This window comes from Mus caroli, chromosome 7 (assembly GCF_900094665.2).
Source record: "Mus caroli chromosome 7, CAROLI_EIJ_v1.1, whole genome shotgun sequence".
Lineage (NCBI taxonomy): Eukaryota > Metazoa > Chordata > Mammalia > Rodentia > Muridae > Mus > Mus caroli.
In genome coordinates, this window is record NC_034576.1 from 47,842,893 (window position 1) to 47,866,458 (window position 23,566).

The window sequence follows — 23,566 nt, forward strand, 5'->3', positions numbered from 1 at the left end:
AAAAAAAAAAAAAAGAAACAGAAAAAGAAAAGGGAGCACTTGCAAGAGTCAGAGGTTACAGAGCTGGCTCCTTTGAGGACAAGGGGTCTTGATTCTGGCCCTCAAAGACCTCAACAGCTCTAAGATGTGAAAGTTAAAATGTGGCTGCTCAGAGTTCAGCTTGGGTCCCCTGGAAGAGCAAGAGCCATCTCTCTAGCCCCTCATTTAAATTTCCTCACGCATTGAGAGGTTCTAAGAAGATAGCCAGGACCAGGCAAGGATTAGAGAAGTCCTCTGGGGTCACGTGGCCAGTGGACTGGATAAGGGTGAGGCAGAAGTTCACAGAGCAGGTCTGCAGGGAGAGCAGATTCCCAGCAATTCACAGGCATGTTGGACGTATAGCTGGGTCTGGTGATTGATGGTCTGTGACTATAAGCAATGAAGTTCTGCAGAAGGAAAGATGAAAAGTTGGATAAGATTTGAACCCTGGGACAGGTTCTGCAGGGTCTGTGTATGTCTGTACACACAAGTGCAAGTAAGGCCTCAGCAAATGAGTGTGAAGAATAATCCTGGCTCCTGGTTCCTTTCATGTGCCTTAGTATGGGGGTAGGAGGTGAGAGGCTGGCCCTAATTTACCCTGCCTTTGTCCTGCCCCTCCTCCTCTCCCCTTCGCAGTAATTGCTTTATAAGCACAACAATTAGTCTCTCTTCTTGCCAAGAACTCTATGGTTAATCCATGAAGGAAGGCTGTAATAGTCTGGGACAGGCGGTTCTCAATCTGTGGGTCACATATCAGATATCCTGCATATCAGATCCTTATACTATGATTCATAACAGTAGCAAAATTACTGTAATGAAGTAAGCAATGGAAATACTTTCATGGTTGGGGTCACCACAACACGAGGAACTGTACTAAAGGGCCGCAGCATTAGGAAGGCTGACAACACTGGTCTGGGAGTGAACGATTCGGTCTTCAGGAAGTACCTTACATAGCTCATGCCAGGACAAGGCAAGGCGAGGCGAGGAGACATCTCAATTGTTTCTCAGCTCATATTCTTTCCACCAGTGCTACCTCCCTGGAACTGTGCATAAGTCCACAAAGGGAGTGTTAAGAATTCCCTTCTACTTTTGATAAATCTACATCACAGTGCAATGGAAAAAGCCGTATGTGTCAGATTCAGCCAAGCTGCGTGGGCTCGAGCAAGTCATTCAGGCCTTGGAACCTGACGTGTGTTTATAGTGTGAAGAAGGGGAGTGGGGGCTCAGGCCCAGTAGTGCTCAGGACAAGATGGGTCTCAGAACCATCTAGGAAGAAGAAGAAGAAGACCCTTAACCTTAGCTGCTCTAGAGTGGGGCCCTCCTGACTTACAGGCCCCAGGGGCTGTTTGTCTATGGTAAAGCCTGGGGCACTGGAATGTGGGGAAAGGCACCCACTGTCTGGGGATCTTATTTCTTTGAAGCCTGTGTCCTGTCTCTTTTCTGCACCTTCCCTGACTTGTCTCCAGGGAGAGAGCAAAGATTCAAGAGTTAAGGCACCAGTTGGCAGGCGGCATAGAGGACATGAGCACCAGCTGCCCAGAGACTCCCATTGAAGAACCAGGCTAGGGGAAGGAAGAGGACAGTGGGGGAGGGAGATGGTGGCATGGGCAATGTCTGTGACCATAAGGTCTGGCATGGCTGGCTGCCTTTCTCCCAGCTTGCACTGGGCCACACCACCTGGGCTCCCAGCTCCCTCGTCCTTGCCTCTACTTTCCAGGCACTGGAAACAGGGAGTGGATCTGAGTTTGACTCCTTCATCAAATGGGTCACCTTGACAAACCACTCAACCTCTGGAGTCTCAGTTTCCCCTAGGATTATACAAATGTGCCCTTGTCATAGGTGTGGTGAGGACAGAAGGCACCAGGAAGTGGTGTGTGGCAGTCATAATCCCTCTGTTCTCAAAAGGAAGAAAGACGGTGTGGCACCAGTCCCTGCCATGCCAGGTTCCTCCAGCCCTCTCCTCCCTCACAGTCGAGAGTTATTCCAGTGACAATGCTTGCTATTTAAGGAGAGCTCGTCACATGCCAGCCCCCCACTAAACAGCCTGTCTATGTATTGCTTTCTTTCATCTTCACAGCAGTTCTGCCCAGGAGGCGGGTATTAGGACTCTCTGGATCCAGATGAGGACACAAAGGTTCAGAGAAGATGTTTCAGGTCACACAGGTATAGTCTGACCATGTAAACTACCGAGCCAAAGGGGCATCTCTGGGAATGAGAGGTACTGCTGCTGCTGGGGATGGTGGTAATGTCGTAGACAGCCCAGCCAACAGGGTAGCATGTCCCTCCAGTGGACACATGGCTAGGATGGGCCTCAAAGCCAGTCCTGTCTGGACTCTGTTCGAGAGGACAGAGAGAAGACACTCTGGCCTGGGAACCTGAGGAAAGACTCTGGGGTTTAACCCATGGAGGAGGAGCTGAATGCTGACGTCCTAGAGACACTCCGTGAAGAACCAGGTCAGAGGGTTGCTCCTGCTCCCACAGCCCTATCTGATCTCACCATTGCCTCAGTTGTCAGTTCTGTTCAGGGGTAACAGCACAACTAGTACAGGCTGGCTGAGCATGGTAGCTCCTACCTATAATCTCAGCATTCAGGGAGGCTCAAGCAGAGGACCATTGTGAATCCAAGGCTCGCTTGGGCTAAGCTACAAATTAAGACCCTGCCTCAAACAACAAAGACAAACAAAAGACAGCACAGACATAAAGCAGGGTGTGAGCTAGTTCAGTGGTTAGGGTCACTGTGAGTGGTGGTTGGATGAGAATGACCCCCATAGGCTCAGGTGCTCTGTTTGTTGGTTTTGTTCTGTGTTTGTTTTGAGGCAGGGTCTTTCTGTGTATTTTTGGCTGCTTTGGAGCTTGCTATATAGACCAGGCTGGCTTCAAACTCAGGCAGATCCTTCTGCTTCTGCCTCTATAGTGCTAGGATTGAAGGTGTGTGGCACCACACCTTGACCAGGCTCATATATTTGAATATTTGGTCCTCAGTTGGTGAAACTGTTTGGTAAAGATTAGGGGGTGTGGCCTTTTGGAAGGAAGTGTGTCACTAGGGGTGAACTTTGAGTTTTCAAGTGCCCATGCTACCCCAGTTCATTCTCTCTCTCTCTCTCTCTCTTCTCTCTCTCTCTCTCTCTCTCTCTCCCTCCCCCCCACCTCCAACGTGCAGATAAGAGGTAAGTTCTCAGCCACTGCTCCAGCACCATGCTTGTCTGCCTGCTGCCTTGCTCCCTGCCATGATGGTCATGGACTCCCCCTTTGAAACGACAAGCAAGCCCCCAATTAAACGCCTTAGTTTCTGAGTTGCCTCGGTTGTGGCATCTCTTCACAGCAATAGAAAAGAAACTAAGCCTCACACCAGACTCCAACTCCAGTTCCAGGCGACCTGAGCCCCTCTGCCCTCCACCACCACCTGCACGCCTGTGGCGCACATAAACTCCTGAAGCCTCATACATATGCTTCTAAAATCTTTAAAAGGAGGAGGCAGTGTGGGTCGCAGCCCATAGACACAGATGGCCCTTGTACTGATGTTCAGAGAGGGGCAGTGGCTGGCTGGTTCCATTCCAAGGTTACACAGCACCAGTGGGCTGAATGTGGGGGACTTTGCTCTCAGTGTCCAGATCCCTTGGGAAGATGGCAGTGATGCACAGAGAGCATTGGCACCATGCCTGGCACAGTGGCGACTCACATCTGCTCCCTGAGTCTGGTGCTTGTGGTCCTCCCAGATCTATGCTTTAAAAAAAAAAAAATAGATCTAGTCCCTGTTCACCCCTCCCCCACCTGAGAAGTAGAAAATGGATGGGTCCTAGCATCTCCTAGAACCGAGTGGTGCTTCCCCACTTTTGTGTTAACCTTAATGGATGCTGTTCCATGGAACTTCCTGGCATGGTGAAGCGTCCTGAATCTATGCTGTCCAACTGGAGACTCACAAGGCACCCGTGGGAACTAAGCACCTGAAATATGGCCACCATGATTGCAGAGCAGCTCATTTGAATCCCATTTGATGAGTTGGAATTGGAGTAGCACCTGTGGCTTGTGGCTACCCCACGGGACAAGCAGTCTTCAAACACTGATGCCATTTATCAAAATTATGGGTTTTTTTTTTTGGGGGGGAGGCTCTACTTTTCTTCTCCTTTGAAAGGGTTCTTTTTCACTTTTTCCATTTTCTTACACTGTAACCCAGGCTGGCCTCAACCCTATGACAATCCTCCACCTCAGTCTTTTATGTGCTGGTGTGGCAGATTTGAGAGGCCCTTTGAGGAGCCCCAGGTTTGAGGGGCTCTTTCTTGTGATGACTCGGTTGATGCTGACAGTGGCTAGTGACCAGATACTCAGTAAAAGGTAGCTTCAGTTTTGGGCTCCTGTCTGCTTCTCTCCCTCTCCGACCACACCGACCCCTTGCCCTCTTCCTGGATGTCACAGCCTGTGTCCTGACCCCTGGGCTCTCACCCCTCCGAAGACCCTTGAGATGCTCTTTGGTCTCCTCAGAAAGCGCACAGTCTCACTGTCTGCCAGGTCGTGGAGGCTTTCAGGGAGGTGCATAGTGGCTGCTCTTCTCTGGGTGTCCCGGGAGGTAGGGGCAGGGGTGTTGGGTGCTGCTTTCTGGGCACCACTTCCTGTGTGCCTCAGCCCCACCTCAAGGCTCAGCTACTGCAAGAAAAGAGGAATGGGAATGTCAGAGTAAAAGTGCTGGGAGTGGGGAGCACTGGCCCTGCGTTTGTGGGGATGGATGGGCTGAGGAGCTGTTAGGAGCCCTAGGAACAGAGCAGGTGGGCTGAAGGGGCTGGCTGCTCCGTTTTCAGTTGTCAGGAATATGGGGTGAGAAACTGCTGGGTGGTCTTAGGTGCTGGAGATGAGAGATGATAGGGTATGTGGCAAGTTCTGGAAATGGGAGCACAGCTGGAAGGCTGCTTCGGGCTTCCAGAAGTTGGAAATGTAGGCTGATGGGCTATCGGAGGTTTCAGGTGCCGATAAGGGGCCAGAGGGTTCTGAGGGCCCTGAATTTTGGGAATACAGGATGAGGGTGATAAAGGGTGGCAGGTCTGCTGGGCCCTCAGAGTGGGGGCATGAGGCAGTGGGCTTAATTAGGACTGTAGACTGGTCCTTAAGGGAATGCAGTTACCCTAGGTATAGAAGACCACGTAGAGCCCAGGAATATTTGAGGTGTTTCCTAACTTGGGTCATTTTCCGTAACACCAGCCTTGCTTAGGCTTCAGCTCTGTTTCAGGATGACATATCGTCTCAGACTGAAGCCTCGGAAACCAGCTGCCACTCGGTATGAGAGTCATGGCAACCTCCTTAGACTAGGGCCTTCCCTTCTAAGGACCTTGGGGCGGAAGTGCTGAGACCCCAGGGGGACGCTGGCTGAAGAGAACCACCTCTTCTCCGAGGGCCGAGGACCTGCGCTCGTCTTCTGTCTGCCTGGCTTCCTCTCCTGGTCCCGGGAGCCACCTCTAGCCTCTTTTTGGTTCCTCTTTTTCCCGCCTTTTCTGTCCTCTACAGATGATTGGCTGCAGTCAAGTCCCACCCCTTTCCTTTCCGCCTATCCGAACTGACTACGGAAAGGGCGTGGTCTCGGCGGACGTTGGGCGGGTCGCCGTTGGCCCGGCGCGCGCGAGGGCCCGACCCAGCTCCAAATAGCGGACCGGGAGACACGTCTTCAGCGCGTGCGCATTACCTTAAAAAAAAAAAAAAAAAAAAAAGGACTAGGATGAGGCATGCGCAGTCTAGATAAAGGCTATTACATGGTTTCAAGCAGCTCAGGCTCTGCGCATGCGCCTTACTGCTTGCTGAAGCCAATCCTCTGGGCCTAGGACCTCTTATTGCACATGCGCAGAAAGCTCAATGACAGTCGCGCGTTGGTTAAGGTGAGGGCAGGGTGGGGGATTGCATGGCCCAGGAAGGACGGCCCAGCACCCGCTATTAGCTTTTCCTAGTTTTTCAACACTCCTGAGCACCACCTCATTGTTTAAGCTTCTCAGAGACCATTTGAACCGCTTCAGGGTCCCTGGGCCTGCAAGATACTCCAATCTACGACCTCTGACCCTATTCCGGAGCCAACCTAAAAGTGCAGTGTAGAAGGAACCGGAAAGGGATTAGAGGGAGGGAGACTGGTCAGGAACTGTCCCCGAAGGGAGGGGTGTGTGGAGGTACTACCTCCAACTGACCTTTGACATCCCCCTTCATTTGCTTATGTTTAGGCTCTGGGAAAGGGGGCAGGCCATGTTGCATGTGACCTGGGGGTCCAAGGTCCGACTATGGTCCCTGGTGCCTGCTCTCCTCGGGACTCCCCGAGCTCTGTCGTCCCTGGAGAACAGGATGGGGGTGTACCGCAAGATGTGGAACCCCAAGGAGCCCTGCGACTGGGCCCAGCAGTACCGCGAGCGCTTCATTCCATTCTCCAAGGAGCAGCTGCTCCGCCTCCTGATACAGGTACCGCCCATCAGTGGTCTAAGGACCTAGAGACTACATTTTCCAGCCGACCTCGCGACTGCACCACTATACCTGCTTTTGAGGTCTGCGCTAGCGCCTCCTGGGAGTGTAGTTTCTGCTCCCTTTGGCGTTCCTAGTGGGTTCGAGAAAGTTGGAATGCAGGGGCTAGAAAGAGCTCCACGATGAGATGCCTAATGAGCTCTGGACTTGGGCTTCTTCTGGGGCCTTGAATAGGCACACTGGGACATAAGTTCTTCCCTTGAAATAGATGTAACTATTATCCTCATAATTCCTTTCTACTACATAATAAATTTGTATCTGCAAAGCCACAATGATAATTATTATCACACCTTGAGCTCTTTATTCCGTGGCACCGTGCAAAGTGTTTTTAATGTATAGAGCCATCAGAACAACCCAGTAAGAGAGAGGCCACCATCATCCCATTTTACAGGTTTAAAAGCAGAGTGACCCATCCAAAGCTACAGTGAGTGGCCCATGCTTGCTTACCCTAGAGTGCGCCCCTTACCTCACCCCTGATCTATTCCGTAGCTTGAGCTCTCAGCCCTCCATCACTGTCAGAAGATGATCATTAATATAATAGTTATTTACTGAACACCTGCTGTGTATACCAAGCCCTGTGCTAGATTTTATACCCACATGCATACATACGAGCACAAACAATCTCATCAAAAACTTCCCCTAGTGGCTGGAGAGATGGCTCAGCGGTTAAGAGCACTGACTGCTCTTCCAGAGGACCTGAGTTCAATTCTCAGCACCCACATGGTGGCTCACAGCCATCTGTAATGGGATCCGATGCCCTCTTCTGGTGTGTCTGAAGACAGCAACAATGTGCTGATATAAATAAAAATAATTTAAAGAAATGTCCTCGAGTCAGCCTGAGAAGATGGCTTACCAGTTAGAAGCATTTGTTACTCTTGCAGAGGACCCAGGATCTGCTTCTAGTACCCACATGATAACTCACAACCACCCATAGCTCTAGTTCCAGGGGATCCAGTGCCGCCTTCTGACCTCTGCTGGCACATATGTGGTGCACATACAGGCCATCAAAACACACATATATGTAAACACACGATAAATAAGATTCTGGAGTCACATGAGCCCATCATGACCCTCAGAAATGGCTTCACTGAACCTCAGTTTCCTCTTTTGAAAACCTGAAGTTTTAATTCCATCCACCTCGTCCCTACTCTGGAGGATGATGTTCCGCTAAGGAAGAGTGGCTGCCGCAGAGCACGTGTTCTGTGGATGTGCGGCTGCCAAAGAGCAGGTGCCAAGCTTCTGCATCCTGTAGACGTCTCTTCCCTGTGCTATGCTGGGCCTGTACAATTGACCAAATCCGTTTTTAAGATTTATTTATTTATTTATTGTATGCATATGAGTACACCACCACTGCTCTCTTCAGACACACCAGAAGAGGGCACTGGACCCCATTATAGATGATTGTGAGCCACCATGTGGTTGCTGGGAATTGAACTCAGGACCTCTGGAAGAACAGTTAGTGCTCTTAACCACTGAGCCATCTCTCCAGCCCGACCAAATCAGTTGTTTTTTTTTTTAAAGCTTTATTTATTTATTATATGTAAGTATACTGTAGCTGTGTTCAGACACCTTTTCTCTCTCTGTCCTGCTCGCTCTGGCCCCAAGATTTATTTATTTATCATATGTAAGTACACTGTAGCTGTCTTCAGACATCCCAGAAGAGGACATCAGATCTCATTACAGATGGCTGTGAGCCACCATGAGGTTACTGGGATTTGAACTCAGGACCTTCAGAAGAGCAGTCAGTGTTCTTAACCACTGTGCCATCTCTCCAGCCCTCTGATCAGCTTTTAAATACAAATGTAAAAGCCCAGAATTCCCATCCTGTACGTGGGTTGCCTTGAAAGGGTTCCTCTGAAGGAAGAGGACAGAGGCCTAACTGGGTTTTCTTTGTGGGTGTCAGGAGTTCCACTCCAGCCCAGCGGAGAGAGCAGCTTTGGAGGCATTCTCAGCTCATGTGGACTTCTGTACCCTCTTTCACTACCATCAGCTCCTGGCCAGGCTGCAGGTGAGGATGGCTCTCCAGTCCTGCCGTGTGTGTTTGCTCATCATCTGTTTAGTATGGTGTGATGGATACTTGCTTGGAGCCTGGCTCTCTTTTATGTTCTGAGGACTCTGCTATGGCCAGGTCAGATGTGGTCATAACCTCATGGAGCAGGAATGAGGATGGCGGGGTGGGATAGGAACTAAAATGAATGTAAAATATGTCTGGCTGAGGGATCTGCAGGGAGAAGGGACTGGGGTGTCCTTGAACTCATAGAGACCCACACTTCTGCCTCCTCTGTGCTGCGGTTAAGTGTGCGCCTGGAGGAAGTTAGTTATTTCAGTTGGACAGCAGAGGGAGACTGGAAGGCTCAGAGAAGCTATGGAAGGCTCTTGGCACTGACTGTCAGGGAGTTAGTGTTGTTTCCGACTAGGATATTGTAACAGAAAGGCTCTCGGTTCGCTGTTATATACACTAGTGTGTCTCCTCAGGGACATGAAGCTTTAGTCTGAGCTCAGAGTGTTCAGGATCTGGGGTCCAGTGAGGGTTTCGTCCTCATTCAGAGTGGATGCTCTCACCTTGTCCACACATGCGGGAGGACTGAGCAAGAGCTCTGGGGTTTCTTGTAAGGATGTTGATCTCTACGCGTGCTCTATCTCTCTTCCCCTAAGTCTAATCTGTTAATATCACATCTTGGCGTGGAGGCTGACCTTTTCCTCTAGCCCTTCCATAGATTAGACAGAAACTGAGTGGTCTAGGCGCGGCCATAGGTTACAGTGACAGTGACGGCACCTGAAGTAGTCAGGGCTGCAGGTCAGCCAGGTGCTCACTGTGAAGGGTACCCCTAGGTTACGGTTTCTTCTCACCACTGCTGAGGGGTTGAACCTTCTTGAAATGCATAAAGTTGGGACCCCTCAAGCTTCTAGCTGCCCTTGAATAGGGGCAACCCTTCAGAGCCCTGTGTGCATACTGTGTCCCACAGGCCTCTCTGCTGCTGCCAGCCCATGTAAAGGTGGGAAGAAAGAGTCAGCTCCACAAAGTTATCCTCTGACCACTGCAGTGTGGTGCATGTGCGTCCCTCCATCAGAGACAAACACACCAGGATTACATAGACGTTTTGTAGGGCCTCACGGGCATACGCTCCTGCTTCCCAGGGCCAATGGCAACCTTGGCAGGGTTTCATTTATTTATTGATTGGTGTGTGATCTCACTGGTAGCCCGGGCTGGCCTCAAGTTCACAAATGCACACAATCCTCCTGCCTCCCAAGCACTAAAGGAGGTGTGTAAATAATTGCCAGATCTGTGTATGTCCATACCTCAGTTTCCACATCTGTAAGTAAGAATCACAATGGTCCCATTTTTACATGCTAGCAATGTACCTCTAACTTGCTTCAAGCATAACAGAAAAATGTGCAGAGTTTTCACACACTCTTTCCATCTTCTGTGGAGATTTCATGGTGCTGTGCAGAGAATGGGCTGGCCACAAGGCTTGAGGTTATCAGTGTGGTTTTGAGCCCATCCAAATGGGGAGGTCCCGAATTGGAGAGAAGGCTCGGCAGTTAAGGCTTGTTGCTCTTACAGAGGACCCGAGTTCAGTTCCCAGCACCCATATAGTGGTTCACAACTATCCACAACCCTGGTTCCAGGGTTTCTGTAGTCCTTTTCTGACTTTTGTGGGCCTTATGTGGTACACATGCATACACGCAGTCAAAACACTCATACACATAAAATAATCTTAAAGAATTGAAACAAGCAAAACTAAATGAGAAGCTTGTGGTGGTTAGATTTGTATTGCTGGTGGGGAACAGTGAACTGGGAACCGCATCCGTCTGTGCTGGGCAGCAGACCCAGATAAAGGGCAAGGGGGGGGGAGGAGGAGCTTGGGGAGGGGGAGCGTCAGACCATGTGCCATGTTTAAGTTTCTAGCTTGAAGCTCTCAGAGGAGAACCTGGCTGATGGCAATGCATAAAGGGCACAGCCCCTCTTCTTCCCTCAGCCCTGAAGGCTCCAGCTTTAGTCCCAGCCATGCAATCTTTCTGGGCATCTGTGAGTGTGGCCTATGATTGATTGTGAGTGTGGCCTATGACTGACTGTGGGTGTGGCCTATGACTGACTGGGTGTGGCCTATGACTGACTGTAGGTGTGGCCTATGACTGACTGAGGGTGTGGCCTATGACTGATGTAGGTGTGGTTTATGACTGACTGTGGGTGTGGTCTATGGCTGACTTTGCTTGAGTCTTGCCCTGGTCCTCTCATCTCCCTGCTCAATGGCATTGGACATCTATCAACCTTTGCTCAGGCTCTTCCGTATGGAATACCTTCTGCTGTCTTGTGGTGCATGCTCAAAGGTTGTTCTGATGGCCTGAGACCTTGTGTCCCTCCAGTGTGTGTCACAATGTCTAGGACAAATTACACATCATACCTGGATCAGATAGTCTGGCAGCTGGGATTCTTGCTGCTCCTTCCCTCCCTCCCAGAGCCTTGGGGGTGGTTGTCAGTACAGAAGATGAGGGGGGCTAGGGCCGCTTTTAGGGGCTGTTAAGGTCTTGATAAGAGTCACATTTCAAAATACCTAATTAAAAGAAAAAAGAAAAAAAAAAAAGAGTCACACTTCAGCTGGGCAGTGGTGGCGCACGCCTCTAATCCCAGCACTTGGGAGGCAGAGGCAGGTGGATCTCTGAGTTTGAAGCCACTTTGTCTACAAAGTGAGTTCCAGGACAGCCAGGACTATACAGAGAAACCCTGTCTCGAAAAAACCAAAAAAAAAATAAAAGATTCACACTTCATTCCAAATGAAGTGGAAATCTCTGAGGCATGGCTTTGTGAGAGTTTTAAGTGGGCAGAGCCAAGCAGGTAAGAAAAGTTCCCTCCCATGGGATTGGGGGGATCAGGAGAGATAAGGGGGTTCAGGTTGTGATGTCAGGAGTATGGGGTGATGATTGGAAGAAATCTGCAGATGGAATATCTTGGAAGGGGAATGGGAGTTACAGAAGCCATCAGAGACTCCTGGAACTCTGGCTCTTGCCTAAGTTATCGCCCCCCACAACCCCCATAAGAGAAGCATGGCTAGAAGTCACATAGGCAATGTCCCAAGCTTCTGACCTTCAGGCTAAACTCCTCCCCAGTTACCTAGCAACAGTGAAGACCATAAAAAGGGGCTGTTAGGCCCCTCTGATCTCTCTCTTACTTGTCTCTGTCTTACTCTTCACTCTCACCCTCCCACTCCTCTCTCTTTGTCTTCTCTTCCTCTCTCACTCTTCTCTCTCTTTGCCTTCTCCTCTTCTCTCCCCTCTTCTTTCCCTCTTACTCTTTCTCTCTAGCCTTTCCCCTCTCTCTCTCTTTCTACCTTCTCTCTTTCTCCCTGCCTTTCTACAGTAAAGCTCTAAAACCATAGAATATCTCTGCTCATCAAGGCCCACTGTGCTTGGAGGATAGGATAGGCTTTCTCCTAATGAGCCGTTTCTAATTTCCCGATGGAAAGCCTTCCTGTGCTCCTGTCAAGATCCGCTGCACTCATTCACTGGTGTTGGGAACCTCTCTTCCCTCATCCCTCTCTCCTATAACCCCGGGGGCTTTAGAAAAGTAGCCCTGGGGCTCACAGGTAGGGCTGCCCCTTGGCTACCCCCTGAAGAGTGGGTCAGAGGCTTGAGTGCCCACCCAAGGCTGAGTGGAAAGCATATGGCAGCCCTCTCTTGCCCGCCTGACTAGAGCATAGGTGGAACTCTGGCAGAGTGTGGGTCTTCCCCTTCCCCCTCTTCCCCAGGGCCCCCCCTTTTAAGTTCCCAACAGTCTCCTGCAGCCTCTTACAGATGGCGAGGCCACCTGCTCAGGTCAGCCCTCAGAGGGAAACTGAAAGAGCTGCTGAGGTTGTCTGCACAGTGTATTGGCTTTTTTCTATTTTTATTTTCTGTATGTTGGTGTTTTGACTATATATATTTCTGTGTGAGGGTATCAGATCCTTGGAAGTTACAGACGGCTGTGAGCTGCCGTGTGGGTGCTGGGAATTGAACCCAAGTTCTCTGGAAGAGCAGTCATCTCTCCAGCGCCACTTTTTTGAAACAGGGTTGCCCTGGCTAACTTGGAACTTCTTATGTAGACCAGGCTGGGCTCTAACTCAACAGAGGTCCACCTGCCTCTGCCTCCCAAGTGCTGGGATTAGAGATGTGCACCGTCACGTCCAGCTGCACAGTGTTTTAAGGTGTGTGTGTGGCAAGGGTAACACAGGGTAGCTTGGAGGAGAGGATAGGGGAAGTGAGCTTGGGCTTTCTCAGTCCTCTGGGGTCCACATTACTCAGGTTGTGAACTCCCTGTTCCTCCTGTCATCTTTCCTCAGGCCTTGTATGACCCCATCAACCCCGACAGGGAGACCCTGGACCAGCCGTCCCTTACTGACCCCGAGCGCCTGTCCAGTGAGAAGGATGTGCTCCAGGCTCTGAAGCCCCTGCTGGCCCAGGCCAACTTCTCTCCACTGTCTGAAGATGCCCTGGCCTATGCACTAGTCGTCCATCACCCTCAGGATGAGGTCCAGGTACCTGTCCCCAGAGGAGCCATGTTTGCTAGCCTAGAGGAAGCACGCCTCCCTTACCCGTCAGGCAAGGGTTATCAGATGAAGGTCTCAAGTACAGTGCTGGCACCTAAGAGGATTTTATGATAAACAGTATAACACTCATTCCATGGGGTTGGGCAGATAGTCCATGGTTAAGGACACTTGCTGCTGTTGTAGAGGACTAGCATCCACGAGGTCACGCACAACAGTCTGTAGTTCCAGTTCTGGGGCATCCATTGTCCTTTCCTGGCTTTTACAGGTAGGCACCAGACATGCATGCACCCTTACATACATGAACACCAAACACCTATACACATAAAATACAAACAAATCTTTAAAATAATCATTCAAAGGCCGGGTATGGTGGCACACACCTTTAATACCAGCACTCTGGAAGCAGAGGCAGGTGGATCTCTGTGAGTTCAATGTCAGCCTGGTCTACAGAGCAAGTTCCGGTCCAGTCAGGACTACATAGTGAGACCCTTTCTCAGTATTCCCTGAAAATTTTTTATCTATAAAGATTCCATTAAAAAAATAACAAAAAAAAAAAAAAAAAAAAAAAAACGCTCGATCCCCTCCTCCTTAAAGTCAACAAATTGGGAAGAAATACTAAAATCTTCCAGTTCCACATCTTAGTGAACTTTAAGATCTATTTTTCCTAGACATACTGTCACATTTTGTGAAGGGTCCAGCCAGTGGTGATAAGACATGATTTAAATGACAATGTCTTGTCCTTGTAGTTGCTTCATAAATGGAGACTCTTAAAACCAGTGCTACTTTTGGCTCTAAGAAGATTCTTACGTGTAGGGCCACCCTAGAGGTGGTGCCCTTCTGCAGTGCTCAACACGAACAACCACAGGTGACTACTACCTACCCACCCACACTCGTTCAGCAACACAGGCAGGGACCATTTCTGGCTAGGGAGAGTGTTCTGGCTCCTTGCCCATGATGCCCGGCTCATGTTCAGCTACCTCTGCTTCCTTTCCCCCCTTGGCAGGTGACAATAAATTTGGATCAGTATATCTACATACAGTTCTGGGCCCTGGGCCAGAGAGTTGGGCAGATGCCCCACAAGTCCAGTGTGGGCTCCAAGCGTGGCTTCTTCAGAAAGTTGCCCCCTGTGGAGAGGTGAGGAGGCCCTTGTTCCCCAGTTGCAGCAAAAGAGAGCCAGGTTTGACTTGGGAGGAACTGACAGGTCAGTGTCTGGCTTTGGTGTCTCGGGCCCCTGGGAGAAGTCCAGAGATGGGAGGTACAGATTGTCCAAATGCGGCCTTTTCTTCCCAAGAGAAAGGAAGAACTACTGACTCCAGAGGAAGAGGGGGAGGGGAAGCCCTCCATTGAATGAGGAAAATTGAGAATCACAGAGGGGACATGTCCTGAAGAAGTGGCACAGCCATGATTCTGATGAACAACTGACAGGTCCATTAAGAAGTTATATAATTAACCAGCCCCACCCCCATGGCTGAACATGTGACTTACTTCCAGTCTCTTGTGGTTAAATAGCTTTCTCAAAGGCCATGCAGCATGGAGATGTGGAGTTTTAGATGTGTGTTAGTCAGAGTTCTTGAAAGGAACAGGTCTCTCTCTGTATCTCTCTCTCTCTCTCTCTCTCTCTCTCTCTCTCTCTCTCACACACACACACATACACACACACACACTGGGTTTATTAGACTGTCTTTCAGGCTGTGGTCAGGGTAGTCCAGTGGTTGCCTCGTGATGGAAAGGCTAAGACTTAGTAGTTGTTCAGTCCTGGAGGTTTCTGGAGAGCTGCTGACTGGAACCTTGAAGCTCGGGCTAACAGGAGGAGAACTGCCTCAGCAGCAGGATACCCTTGCCAGTGAGAGTGAGAGCAAGTAGGCAAACCTCAGAAGCCCCCTTCTTCTTGTCCGTTTATTAATTTTGAGACATGGTCTTCCATATGTTGCTTTGACTGGCCTGGAACTCACTGTGTAGATCAGGCTGGCCTCAAACTCAGGAAGATCTACCTGTCTCTGCCTCCTGAATGCTAGAATCAAGGTGTACATCACCAGGCCTTTTATACAGGGTATCACTAGAAAGTGGGTTGCCATGTTTTAGAATGGGTCTTCCCACCTCAAAAATCCAATCAAGAAAATTCCTCACAGGAGTGCCCAGAGTCTTGGGTTTTAGATGATTCCAGTCAATGTGACAACTAGGATTAGCCATCACAAGGAGAGAGGGCTCTGGCCACCCTGCGCTCACTTCCTCCCCTCTGGTCCCCAGGAGATACTTCAAGCGTGTGGTGTTGGCTGCCAGGACGAAAGGAGGGCACCTGGTCCTGAAGAGCTTCAAGGATACCCCGCTGGAGGGCTTAGAGCAGCTGCTGCCGGAGCTGAAGGTGCGCACGCCCGTGCTGCAGCGCGCCCTGCTCAACCTCATGTTGGTGGTCTCAGGCGTCATGATCTTCGTCAATGTGGGCATGGTGATACTGTCTGACCTCAAGATGGCCACCTCCCTGCTGCTGCTGCTCTTTGCTGCCTTCATGGGCGTGAAGGCCTCCAAGGTGAGCACCCTTGGCTCCTCGCTCCACGGGCTGCGCAGCCAGGTCTCCTGTACTTTCGCTTCTTCCACGCATTGTTCCAGGTGCACAATGGCCTTACAGCCTTTAAATTCCTTTATCAGCCCACTGCACCCCGACAGGGCTCTCACTCTTCCTGCCTCAGTTTCTTCACTGGCATTTTTAAGAACATAGTGAAGGTTATCCACTTTGGACCTTGACTGACTGCATAGGAGTATGACTGTGCTGTTCTGTCTTAGCATCTCTGTAGCCCAGCTCTGTCACTGCAGAATGACAGTGATGAGGAGACCTGACATAGAGGGGTGGACAGGGATGAATCGCTGGGAGCCTAGCATGGCACAGGAAAGACCATGTGATGTCACTGCTGAGGTGATGATGGTCACTACAGTGGGACTCTTGTCCCTACATTTCCTTCCTGGAAGGTATTATCCCTGACAGAGCCAACTCTAGCCCCAAATGACAGGTTTAGAAACTCAGGTCCTGGGCCAGGAAGTTGTATATGTTTTAATAAGCTCCCTTTCTGAGCAGCAGCGTGGCGTTCAGGCCTCCTCAGACTGGTGGTGTTGCTCACCAGCTGGGATTCAGGGTCAAGAGGTCAGGTGGTACTGACACCCAACTTGTGTTCTCCTGACCATTGAATGCCCTGTTGGCTGAGGTGGCTGGGAAGGGTGGCCTTTCTCAGTTTTGTAGTTGCAGTACCTGTCTTAGTTAGGGTTTTACTGCTGTGAACAGATACCATGACCAAGGCAAGTCATATAAAGGACAACATTTAATTGGAGCTGGCTTACAGGTTCAGAGGTTCAGTCCAGTATCATCATGGCGGGAAGCATGGCAGCATCCAGGCAGGCATGGTACAGGAGGAGCTGAGAGTTCTACATCTTCATCTGAAGGCCACTAGCAGAATACTGGCTCCCAGGCAGCTAGGACATGTATTAAAGCCCACATCCACAAGGCCACACCTACTCCAAAAGGTTACACCTCCCAACAGGGCTACTCCCTGGGCCAAGCATATACAAACCATCACATTCCACTCCCTGGCCCCCATAGGCTTGTTCAGACATGTGAGTCTGTGGAAGCTGTATCTAGCCATAGCATAATTTAAAAAGTACATTTAGTCCAACTTCCAAAGTCCCCATAGTCTATACCAGTCTCAACAATATCAAAAGTCCAAAGTTCAAAGTCTCTTCTGAGATCCATCCAATCACTTAACTGTAATCCCCTAATCAAGATAGGAACCAGTTCACCAGACTCCAACCCCGCATCTCCATGTCTCATGTCAAAGCGCTTTTTACATGTCCAGATCCCAAATCCTTTTTTTTTTGGGGGGGGGGGGTGGTTCGAGACAGGGTTTCTCTGTGTAGCCCTGGCTGTCCTGGAACTCACTTTCTGGACCAGGCTGGCCTCGAACTCAGAAATCCGCCTGCCTCTGCCTCCCAAGTGCTGGGATTAAAGGCATGCGCCACCCCTGCCTGGCTCCAAATCCTTTTTCATCTTTGTTGACTGCAACAAACTTATTTTCCTGGACTCCTTCCACTCCCTGTTAGCAACATTCCTCAGGAGATAGACTGTGGCTCTGGCATCTGGAAAATCTTGGGGTCTCCAGGGCAACTTCAATGTTACAGCTTCTTGTTTCAGTGTCTGGGATCCAGACATGATCTTCTGGGCTCCTCCCAACGGCTGGCATCACTTCTCCAGCTTTGCCCTCGGTAGCACTCTAAGCTCAGGCTGATCCACTCCACTGCTCTGCTGTTCTTGGTAATCTGGGATCTTCTGCTGCAACTAGGCTTCACCAATAGCCTCTCATAGGCTCTCTTCATGGTACCAAGCCTCAACTCCTTTGCATGACCCCTCCAGTCCTGGGCTGTCAACCGCAACTGAAGCTGCACCTTCACCAATGGCCTTCCATGGCCTCTCACAGTGCCAAGCCTCAGCTACTCTTCATTACCCCTTCATGCCTTCAAAACCAGTACCACCTGGGTGATTTTTGTACATTACCAAGTCTAGCTACCAGCACAAGGTTCAACCTCAGCTATCTCTGGAACACAGTTTCTTTGTGCTCTCAGAAAATACTTCCCAGATTTGACCTCAGTGATGCTGGTCTCTTCTTAATCCCTACTAATTTCTTTTTTTGGTGGGGGTGGCGGGGGTCAAGACAGGGTTTCTCTGTTTAGCCCTGGCTGTTCTGGAATTCACTATGTAGACCAGGCTGGCCTCGAACTCAGAAATCCGCCTGCCTCTGCCTCCTGAGTGCTGAGATTAAAGACGTGTGCCACCACGCCCGGCTACACCACTAATTCCTTAGCTCCAGCCGACCAGCATCAATTGTCCCAGTAGTCCTTTCTATTTTTCACTCTAAAGCCAGAGTCATATGGCTGAAGCTGCCATGTTCTACTGCTTGCTGGGGCTGGAACACGGCCCCCCTTATTCTATTACCAGCTTTCTGTTTTCCCACTCCCTTACTGCCTGAGCTTGGCTGTCCTAGAACTTGCTTTGTAGACTGACCTTGAACTCAGAGATCTGCAGGGCTCTGTCTCCTCACCATACCTGGATTTAAGCTTTTCTTCACCTAGAACCTGCTTTGTTCGGGGCTGGCTTTGAACTCAAAGATTTATTTGGTTTTGTCTTCTAGTATTAAAGGTATTTACCACCATGCCTGGATCTAAACTTAGCTGGATAGAATCTTGCCCCCAAGCCCCTTAATCTGTTATCTCCTGGAACATAGGATTCAGCTCCATCGCACTTCCTGGTGCCCCTTTAATACTTGAATCATATAGTTTATATTTTTCTTTTCTAAGCTTGCTATGCCTGTTCAAAACACTCTTTATGAGACTTAACTAGAGAACAAAGTCTCTGCTGGGCTTTTTGAGACTTCCATTGTCAATGCAATTAGTATAATTTTGTTTTATTTTGGGTTTTGTTTGTTTGGTTTTTGGTTTTTCCGAGACAGGGTTTCTCTGTGTAGCCCTGGCTGTCCTGGAACTCACTCTGTAGACCAGGCTGGCCTTGAACTCAGAAATCTGCCTGCCTCTGCCTCCCGAGTGCTGGGATTAAAGGTGTGCGCCACCACTGCCCAGCAATATAAATATTTTTACCTTAGACTCAGGTAGACTTTTCAGACAAGGGCAAAAAGCAGCCACATTCTTCACCAAAACACCACTAAATAGTCTCTAGGCCACATACTGAAGTTCTTCTCCACTGAACCCTCTTGGGCCAGCTCTGCACAGCTCAAATCAATCTCACCAACAAAATCTTCCACATTCCTATTAAGCCCCATTTAAAGCATTCCACTGCTTTCCAAATTCAAAACCCAAAATCTACATCATTCCAAACAAAAGCATGGTCAGGCCTATCACAGCAATACCCCAGTCCCTGGTACCAACTTCTGTCTTAATTAAGGTTTTACTGCTGTGGACACCATGACTAAGGCGATTCTTATTAAGGACAACATTTAATTGGGACTGTCTTACAGGTTCAGAGGTTCAGTTCATTATCATCAAGGCAGGAGCATGGCAGTACAGGAAGAACTGAGAGTTCTACATCTTCATCTGAAGGCTGCTAGCAGAATACTGACTCTCAGGCAGCTAGGACAAGGGTATTAAAGCCCACACCTGCTCCAACAAGGCCACACCTCCCAACAGTGCCACTCCCCAGGCCAAGCATATACAAACCATCACACGACCCCAGAGTGTAGCCTGCCATGAGCTGTGTGTGGTGTCCTATCATTCACTTCCCAGCTCACCAGTTCTCAAGCTGCTTTCAGCAGTCTTGACAGGTTCTTTTTCAGGAAGAATTGTAAATCCTACAAGTATTGGCCAGGCCATACTGGCCACAGGGAGATTGGATACCCAGGGCGAGCACAAGGAGTGGGGAGAGGAGTGTGCAGCAGGGACTGAGACAAGGCCCAGGGTGGCCTGCATGGTCGCTTCATGCCCACACATCATTCTGGGCTTTCTCCTCAGGGTACCAGGGAGGAGGTTAAAAGGGGAGGAGCTGCTGGGCCATAGGAGGGCAGGACCAGAAGCAGGGAGGCTAGAGGGTGCTCGCTCCAGAATTCTGGGGAGGGGACACTGACCAAGGCGAGCCCTCCTCTCTCTCCTCAGTGGCCCTAGAGGGCTATGGAGCCCTACAGAGTGGAAGGGCCCCATTCATCCAGTTCTGGTGTTCTGATTGCTCATTCATTCATACTCCAGCTGCAGTCCTGTGCTGACCTCCCACCAGGCCAACGCTCAGCCATCCACATCTCTAAGCATTCATTCCTCCTGTGTTCAGTGCCCCTGGGTTTGCTGTACCACAGGCCACTCTCCTGGACCTTTCCTGTCTCCCTGTTACAGCCACATGCTCTCTGCCTGGCTTCTCAGCAGGCTACTATCTTGGAGCAGGATATAGAACTCTGCTGGGGAGCCCTTGGGCCTTGAGTCTCTCTGGCAAGCTGGGCCTGAAGCGGTGGTTCTCACTGGCTGCTACAGCCAACACCTCTCATATCTGTTCTTTGTGGGGGCATGGCCATGGTGCCTGCCTTGTTTCCAGCCTCCAGGTGGCATCTATAGCCCATTCCCAACCCCACCCAGGGCGGGCCCTACCCGGCCTTCTTACTACCTGGTGGGGGCCCTGTTCAGCTTACCTTGTGGTTAGCTGAATCCTTTACCACCACTATCCCACCTGACCCCCAGTCTCTGCTCTGTGTGTCTGTGACACCTAACCTCCTCTCCTGCTTCCCTAGACTCTGCATATGCATGTTCCGTCCGCTCTGACTGATTCTTTCTCACTGGGCCGGTCACCCTCTGAATCCCTCATTTCTTGGCCAGAGGCCATCAGCTCCCTGAGACTTTCCTAGATCACTAGGGCTGGAATGGGTCTCTGGACACCCTACCACAATCTGCCTTCTCTGTGCAGAGCAGGCCAGGGCAGCTTGGATTCTGGGAATGTAGGCTCTGTTAGGGGGCAGAGGCCTGTGGACACAGGTTAGGTGGCATGGGCTGTAGGAGCCTGAGGGTGCATCTACTCTCTGGCCAACCTTGAGGATGAGGCAGTGTTTTCTAAGAACAGACTGGGGTCTGTTGCTCATTTAAAGACCCATGATCCAAGGGGCCGGGGGCTGGGGCACACATTTGGGTACAGCAGTTGTTTACTATGTGGGCTGCACTAGGACTGGGGTTTAGAGTTTCAAATTCTGAGCTAGGGAGGCTATGAGCAGGGGATAGGAAGATGGAGCCAGGGAAGAGGCAGGCATCAGGATGGGTAAGGGACAGACAAGCTGGCCAGGCAAGAGGGATGAGGATGGTGGTAGGCTGTGGCCTGTGACCCATAGAAGGTAGGGCTGCCAGAATGGGGCATGGGGAGTTGGGGAGCATGTTTGCACACCACTGTGGCATGCTCCTTTAGCCCTGAGAACTCTACACTACAGTCTGGGCAGATGAAGATAGGAGACTGAAGAATTCCTGCCTCTATGGCAATTGGTTCCAAAGCAGGGGTAGAATCCATGGTGTAGGCTCTTAAGAAGAAGGTCTGGCCACACAACCATGTTGGAAGGTCTTCTGATGTGTCAGTGCAGGCTGGATTTTGGCATGCTAGGGTGGGCCTCGAAGCTCTGTCCTTACACTATCCATCATGTGTCCTGATTTCTGGGCCCTCCCCACATCACCCTTGTAAATAGACAGTGCTGCTCTAGACCACTCTCACTCAAGGCCTTGGAGCTGGTAGGAGCCGCCCAAGGGCACAGGACTGCTGTGAGCTCATCCATCCTACCTAACACTTGGTTTGCAGTGTGGGCAAGGGCCAGGCTGCACCCGGTGCCCTTTACCTGCAGATCTCTTTACAGTGTAGTAGCTTAAACGTTTCTTTTTCAATTATGGAAAGGTTCAAATAGACACAGAAATAGGGTCACCTGCACCCAGTGTTCGGTTTACAACAATCTGATTACATTGTAACACACCCATCTGTCTGTACTGAGTCACTATGAAGTGAATTTAGATGTTGCTTGGGAATATGGAAGAATACTTGACAGGGGTGTACTGGGCTTAGAATTTCCAAGACCTACCAACCAAAGAGCACACACAGGCTGGACCTGGGCCTCCTGCACATATATAGCAGATGTGCAGCTGGGTCTTCGTGAGGAGACCATATGGAGTGGGGGCTATCCCAAAAACTGCTGCCTGGGTGTGGGATATGTTCTTCTAGCTGGGCTGCCTTGTCTGTCTCAGTGGGAGAGGATGTGCCTAGCTCTGCAGAGACTTGATGTGCCTGGGTAGGGGGATACCCAGGGGGAGGAGAAGGGGAAGGATTGTGGGAGGGAGGCAGCAGGGGCAGGATGCAAAGTGAATAAATAAAAAATAATAATTAAAATATTCTAACACACACATACAGAGAGAGGGGATGGGGGAGAATTTCTCCTAGGCAAAAACTCGTGTTTGAAATCTTTGCATAATCCCATTAACATGTGGCCAGAAAGCAAAGCCCTGGTCAAGGGAGTCTGTTTCGGCCTAAACCCAGCCCCAACCCAGAGTTAATCTGAAGCAGCAGGTGGCTAGGACACTCCAGTGCTGCGTGGCCCTGCATCTGTGTGTCTAAGCCTGTACTCCCACAGGTGTTTGGGCAGCGCCGCAGTGCCCAGGCGCTGGAGCTGGCACACGTGCTGTACTACCGAAGCACGTCCAACAACTCAGAACTGCTCAGTGCCCTGGCACTCCGAGCCCAGGAGGAACATATCAAGGAAGCCCTCCTGGCTCACAGCTTCCTAGCCCGCCGGCCAGGGGGCTCCCAAGGCAAACCTGAAGGTAAGTCGTCCTTCCTGCTGTTGATGAGCCTTCCCTGATACCTCCCATCCCTTCCCTGCTGTCCCCCAGGCCTTTCCTGCTGTGCCTTAGGCCCAGGTTTCCTCTAGCTACAACGTGGACACTGTCTCTCCCTACAGAGACCTCCAGGTGGCTGCAGTCTGAAGTGGAAAGCTGGCTTCTGGCCCAATCAGGCTGTGATGTAACCTTCAATGGACCTCGGGCCCTGGCCCATCTGCAAGCCCTGACCCCCAGCCTTGGACTGTTCCCACCACCTGAATTGCCACAACTGGACCCAATGGTCCTAGGCACTCCAGAGGCCACACAGGCTGTGCTGGGTAGCAGCTACCCCTCATCCTGACCACTTACTACCAGGCCCTGTGCTGACAGGGTCCCAAGCTCCACCTCCTCCGTGGCAAACTGTCAGTTGTGGCAACTGCATCTCCTTCCTGGACTTTCAGTTGTTGACAGGCTATTATTTCTGCTAGGCCATTAATTTTGCTATGCTATAGACTTAAGAGTAGCCAATTGGGGCTGCTGGCAGTTGCTAGGCAGCCTCCTGAGGCCAACCAATCAAAGCCGGTTATTTCAACTTGTTATTTTATTTCTTAGACCCGCCTCTGGCGGGAACCTCACCAAGGTCGGTGGAGGAGGCGGGACTTGGGGAGGCTCACACAGCTGCTGGATTGCAGCTGCCAGCCTTGGCCACATTGAGATGGGCCAGGCTGTGAAAGCTGCATGGGGGCGGGGGGTGGGGGTGGGGAGAGGGACGGGGGTGGGGTGGGGGTGGGAAGCTGCTTTATTTTCTATTTAACCTGCGCAGAACTGCTCGCCACAGGCACCTGAGCCATTTGCCCCTGGCACACAGTGGGTGACAGACACTGGGCACCTCAGCCACAGGCAGCCGATCAGAATGTCTGGAGGAACCTCTTCAGACCCCACGTAAGATGAGCCATCTGTTCTGCAGCTCATCTGCTCTGGTTGGAGGCACTGGAAACTTCCTGCCCCAAAGAAGACTTGCAGGATTCCACCCCAAGATCACTCCAGCCCAGGCCCCAGCAGGCTCCGTGGCCTGCTCTGCCTCGCTGCAGCAATCCCCTTAGCCTGGGTCTCCCTGTCTGTGCACCCTCTTCCAAAGGAATAAATCATGCTTAATAACTCTGGATTAGTGTGGCTGCAGGTAAAGGGGGGTTGGGAATCACAGTCCTGGAAAGAGGGTGTGGCTGGGT

The 23,566-nt window shown here is 50.7% G+C and overlaps 2 protein-coding genes across 5 annotated transcripts in view; one reads left to right on the forward strand and one right to left on the reverse strand.

The window, feature by feature from the left end:
• The window catches only part of Syngr4 (synaptogyrin 4), a 10,231-nt gene extending 4,724 nt beyond the window's left edge, over window positions 1-5,507 (reverse strand). For 2 of the 3 annotated variants that reach the window (XM_021167844.1, XM_021167846.1), the window contains exons 1-2: window positions 5,388-5,507; window positions 4,459-4,659 (exon numbers count right to left, since the gene is read on the reverse strand). In XM_021167844.1, the coding sequence (XP_021023503.1) occupies window positions 4,459-4,551 (93 nt within the window). In that variant the 5' untranslated portion in view covers window positions 4,552-4,659; window positions 5,388-5,507. The remainder of the gene's footprint in view (window positions 1-4,458; window positions 4,660-5,387) is intronic. The other variant, XM_021167845.2, reaches the window with a different exon arrangement.
• A 309-nt stretch (window positions 5,508-5,816) lies between these two features.
• On the forward strand, window positions 5,817-23,500 carry Tmem143 (transmembrane protein 143). 2 transcript variants are annotated; one of them, XM_021168095.2, is made up of 8 exons: window positions 5,817-5,876; window positions 6,210-6,441; window positions 8,405-8,509; window positions 12,819-13,013; window positions 14,029-14,159; window positions 15,273-15,552; window positions 22,151-22,340; window positions 22,478-23,500. In XM_021168095.2, exons 1-8 carry the CDS (start codon window positions 5,854-5,856, stop codon window positions 22,696-22,698), a joined length of 1,377 nt encoding a protein of 458 aa, XP_021023754.1. In that variant the 5' UTR covers window positions 5,817-5,853; the 3' UTR covers window positions 22,699-23,500. The 2 variants fall into 2 exon arrangements, with proteins under 2 accessions (XP_021023754.1, XP_021023755.1); XM_021168096.2 differs by lacking the exon at window positions 8,405-8,509 and having other exon boundaries at window positions 22,478-23,071.
• Window positions 23,501-23,566: the final 66 nt, after the last annotated feature.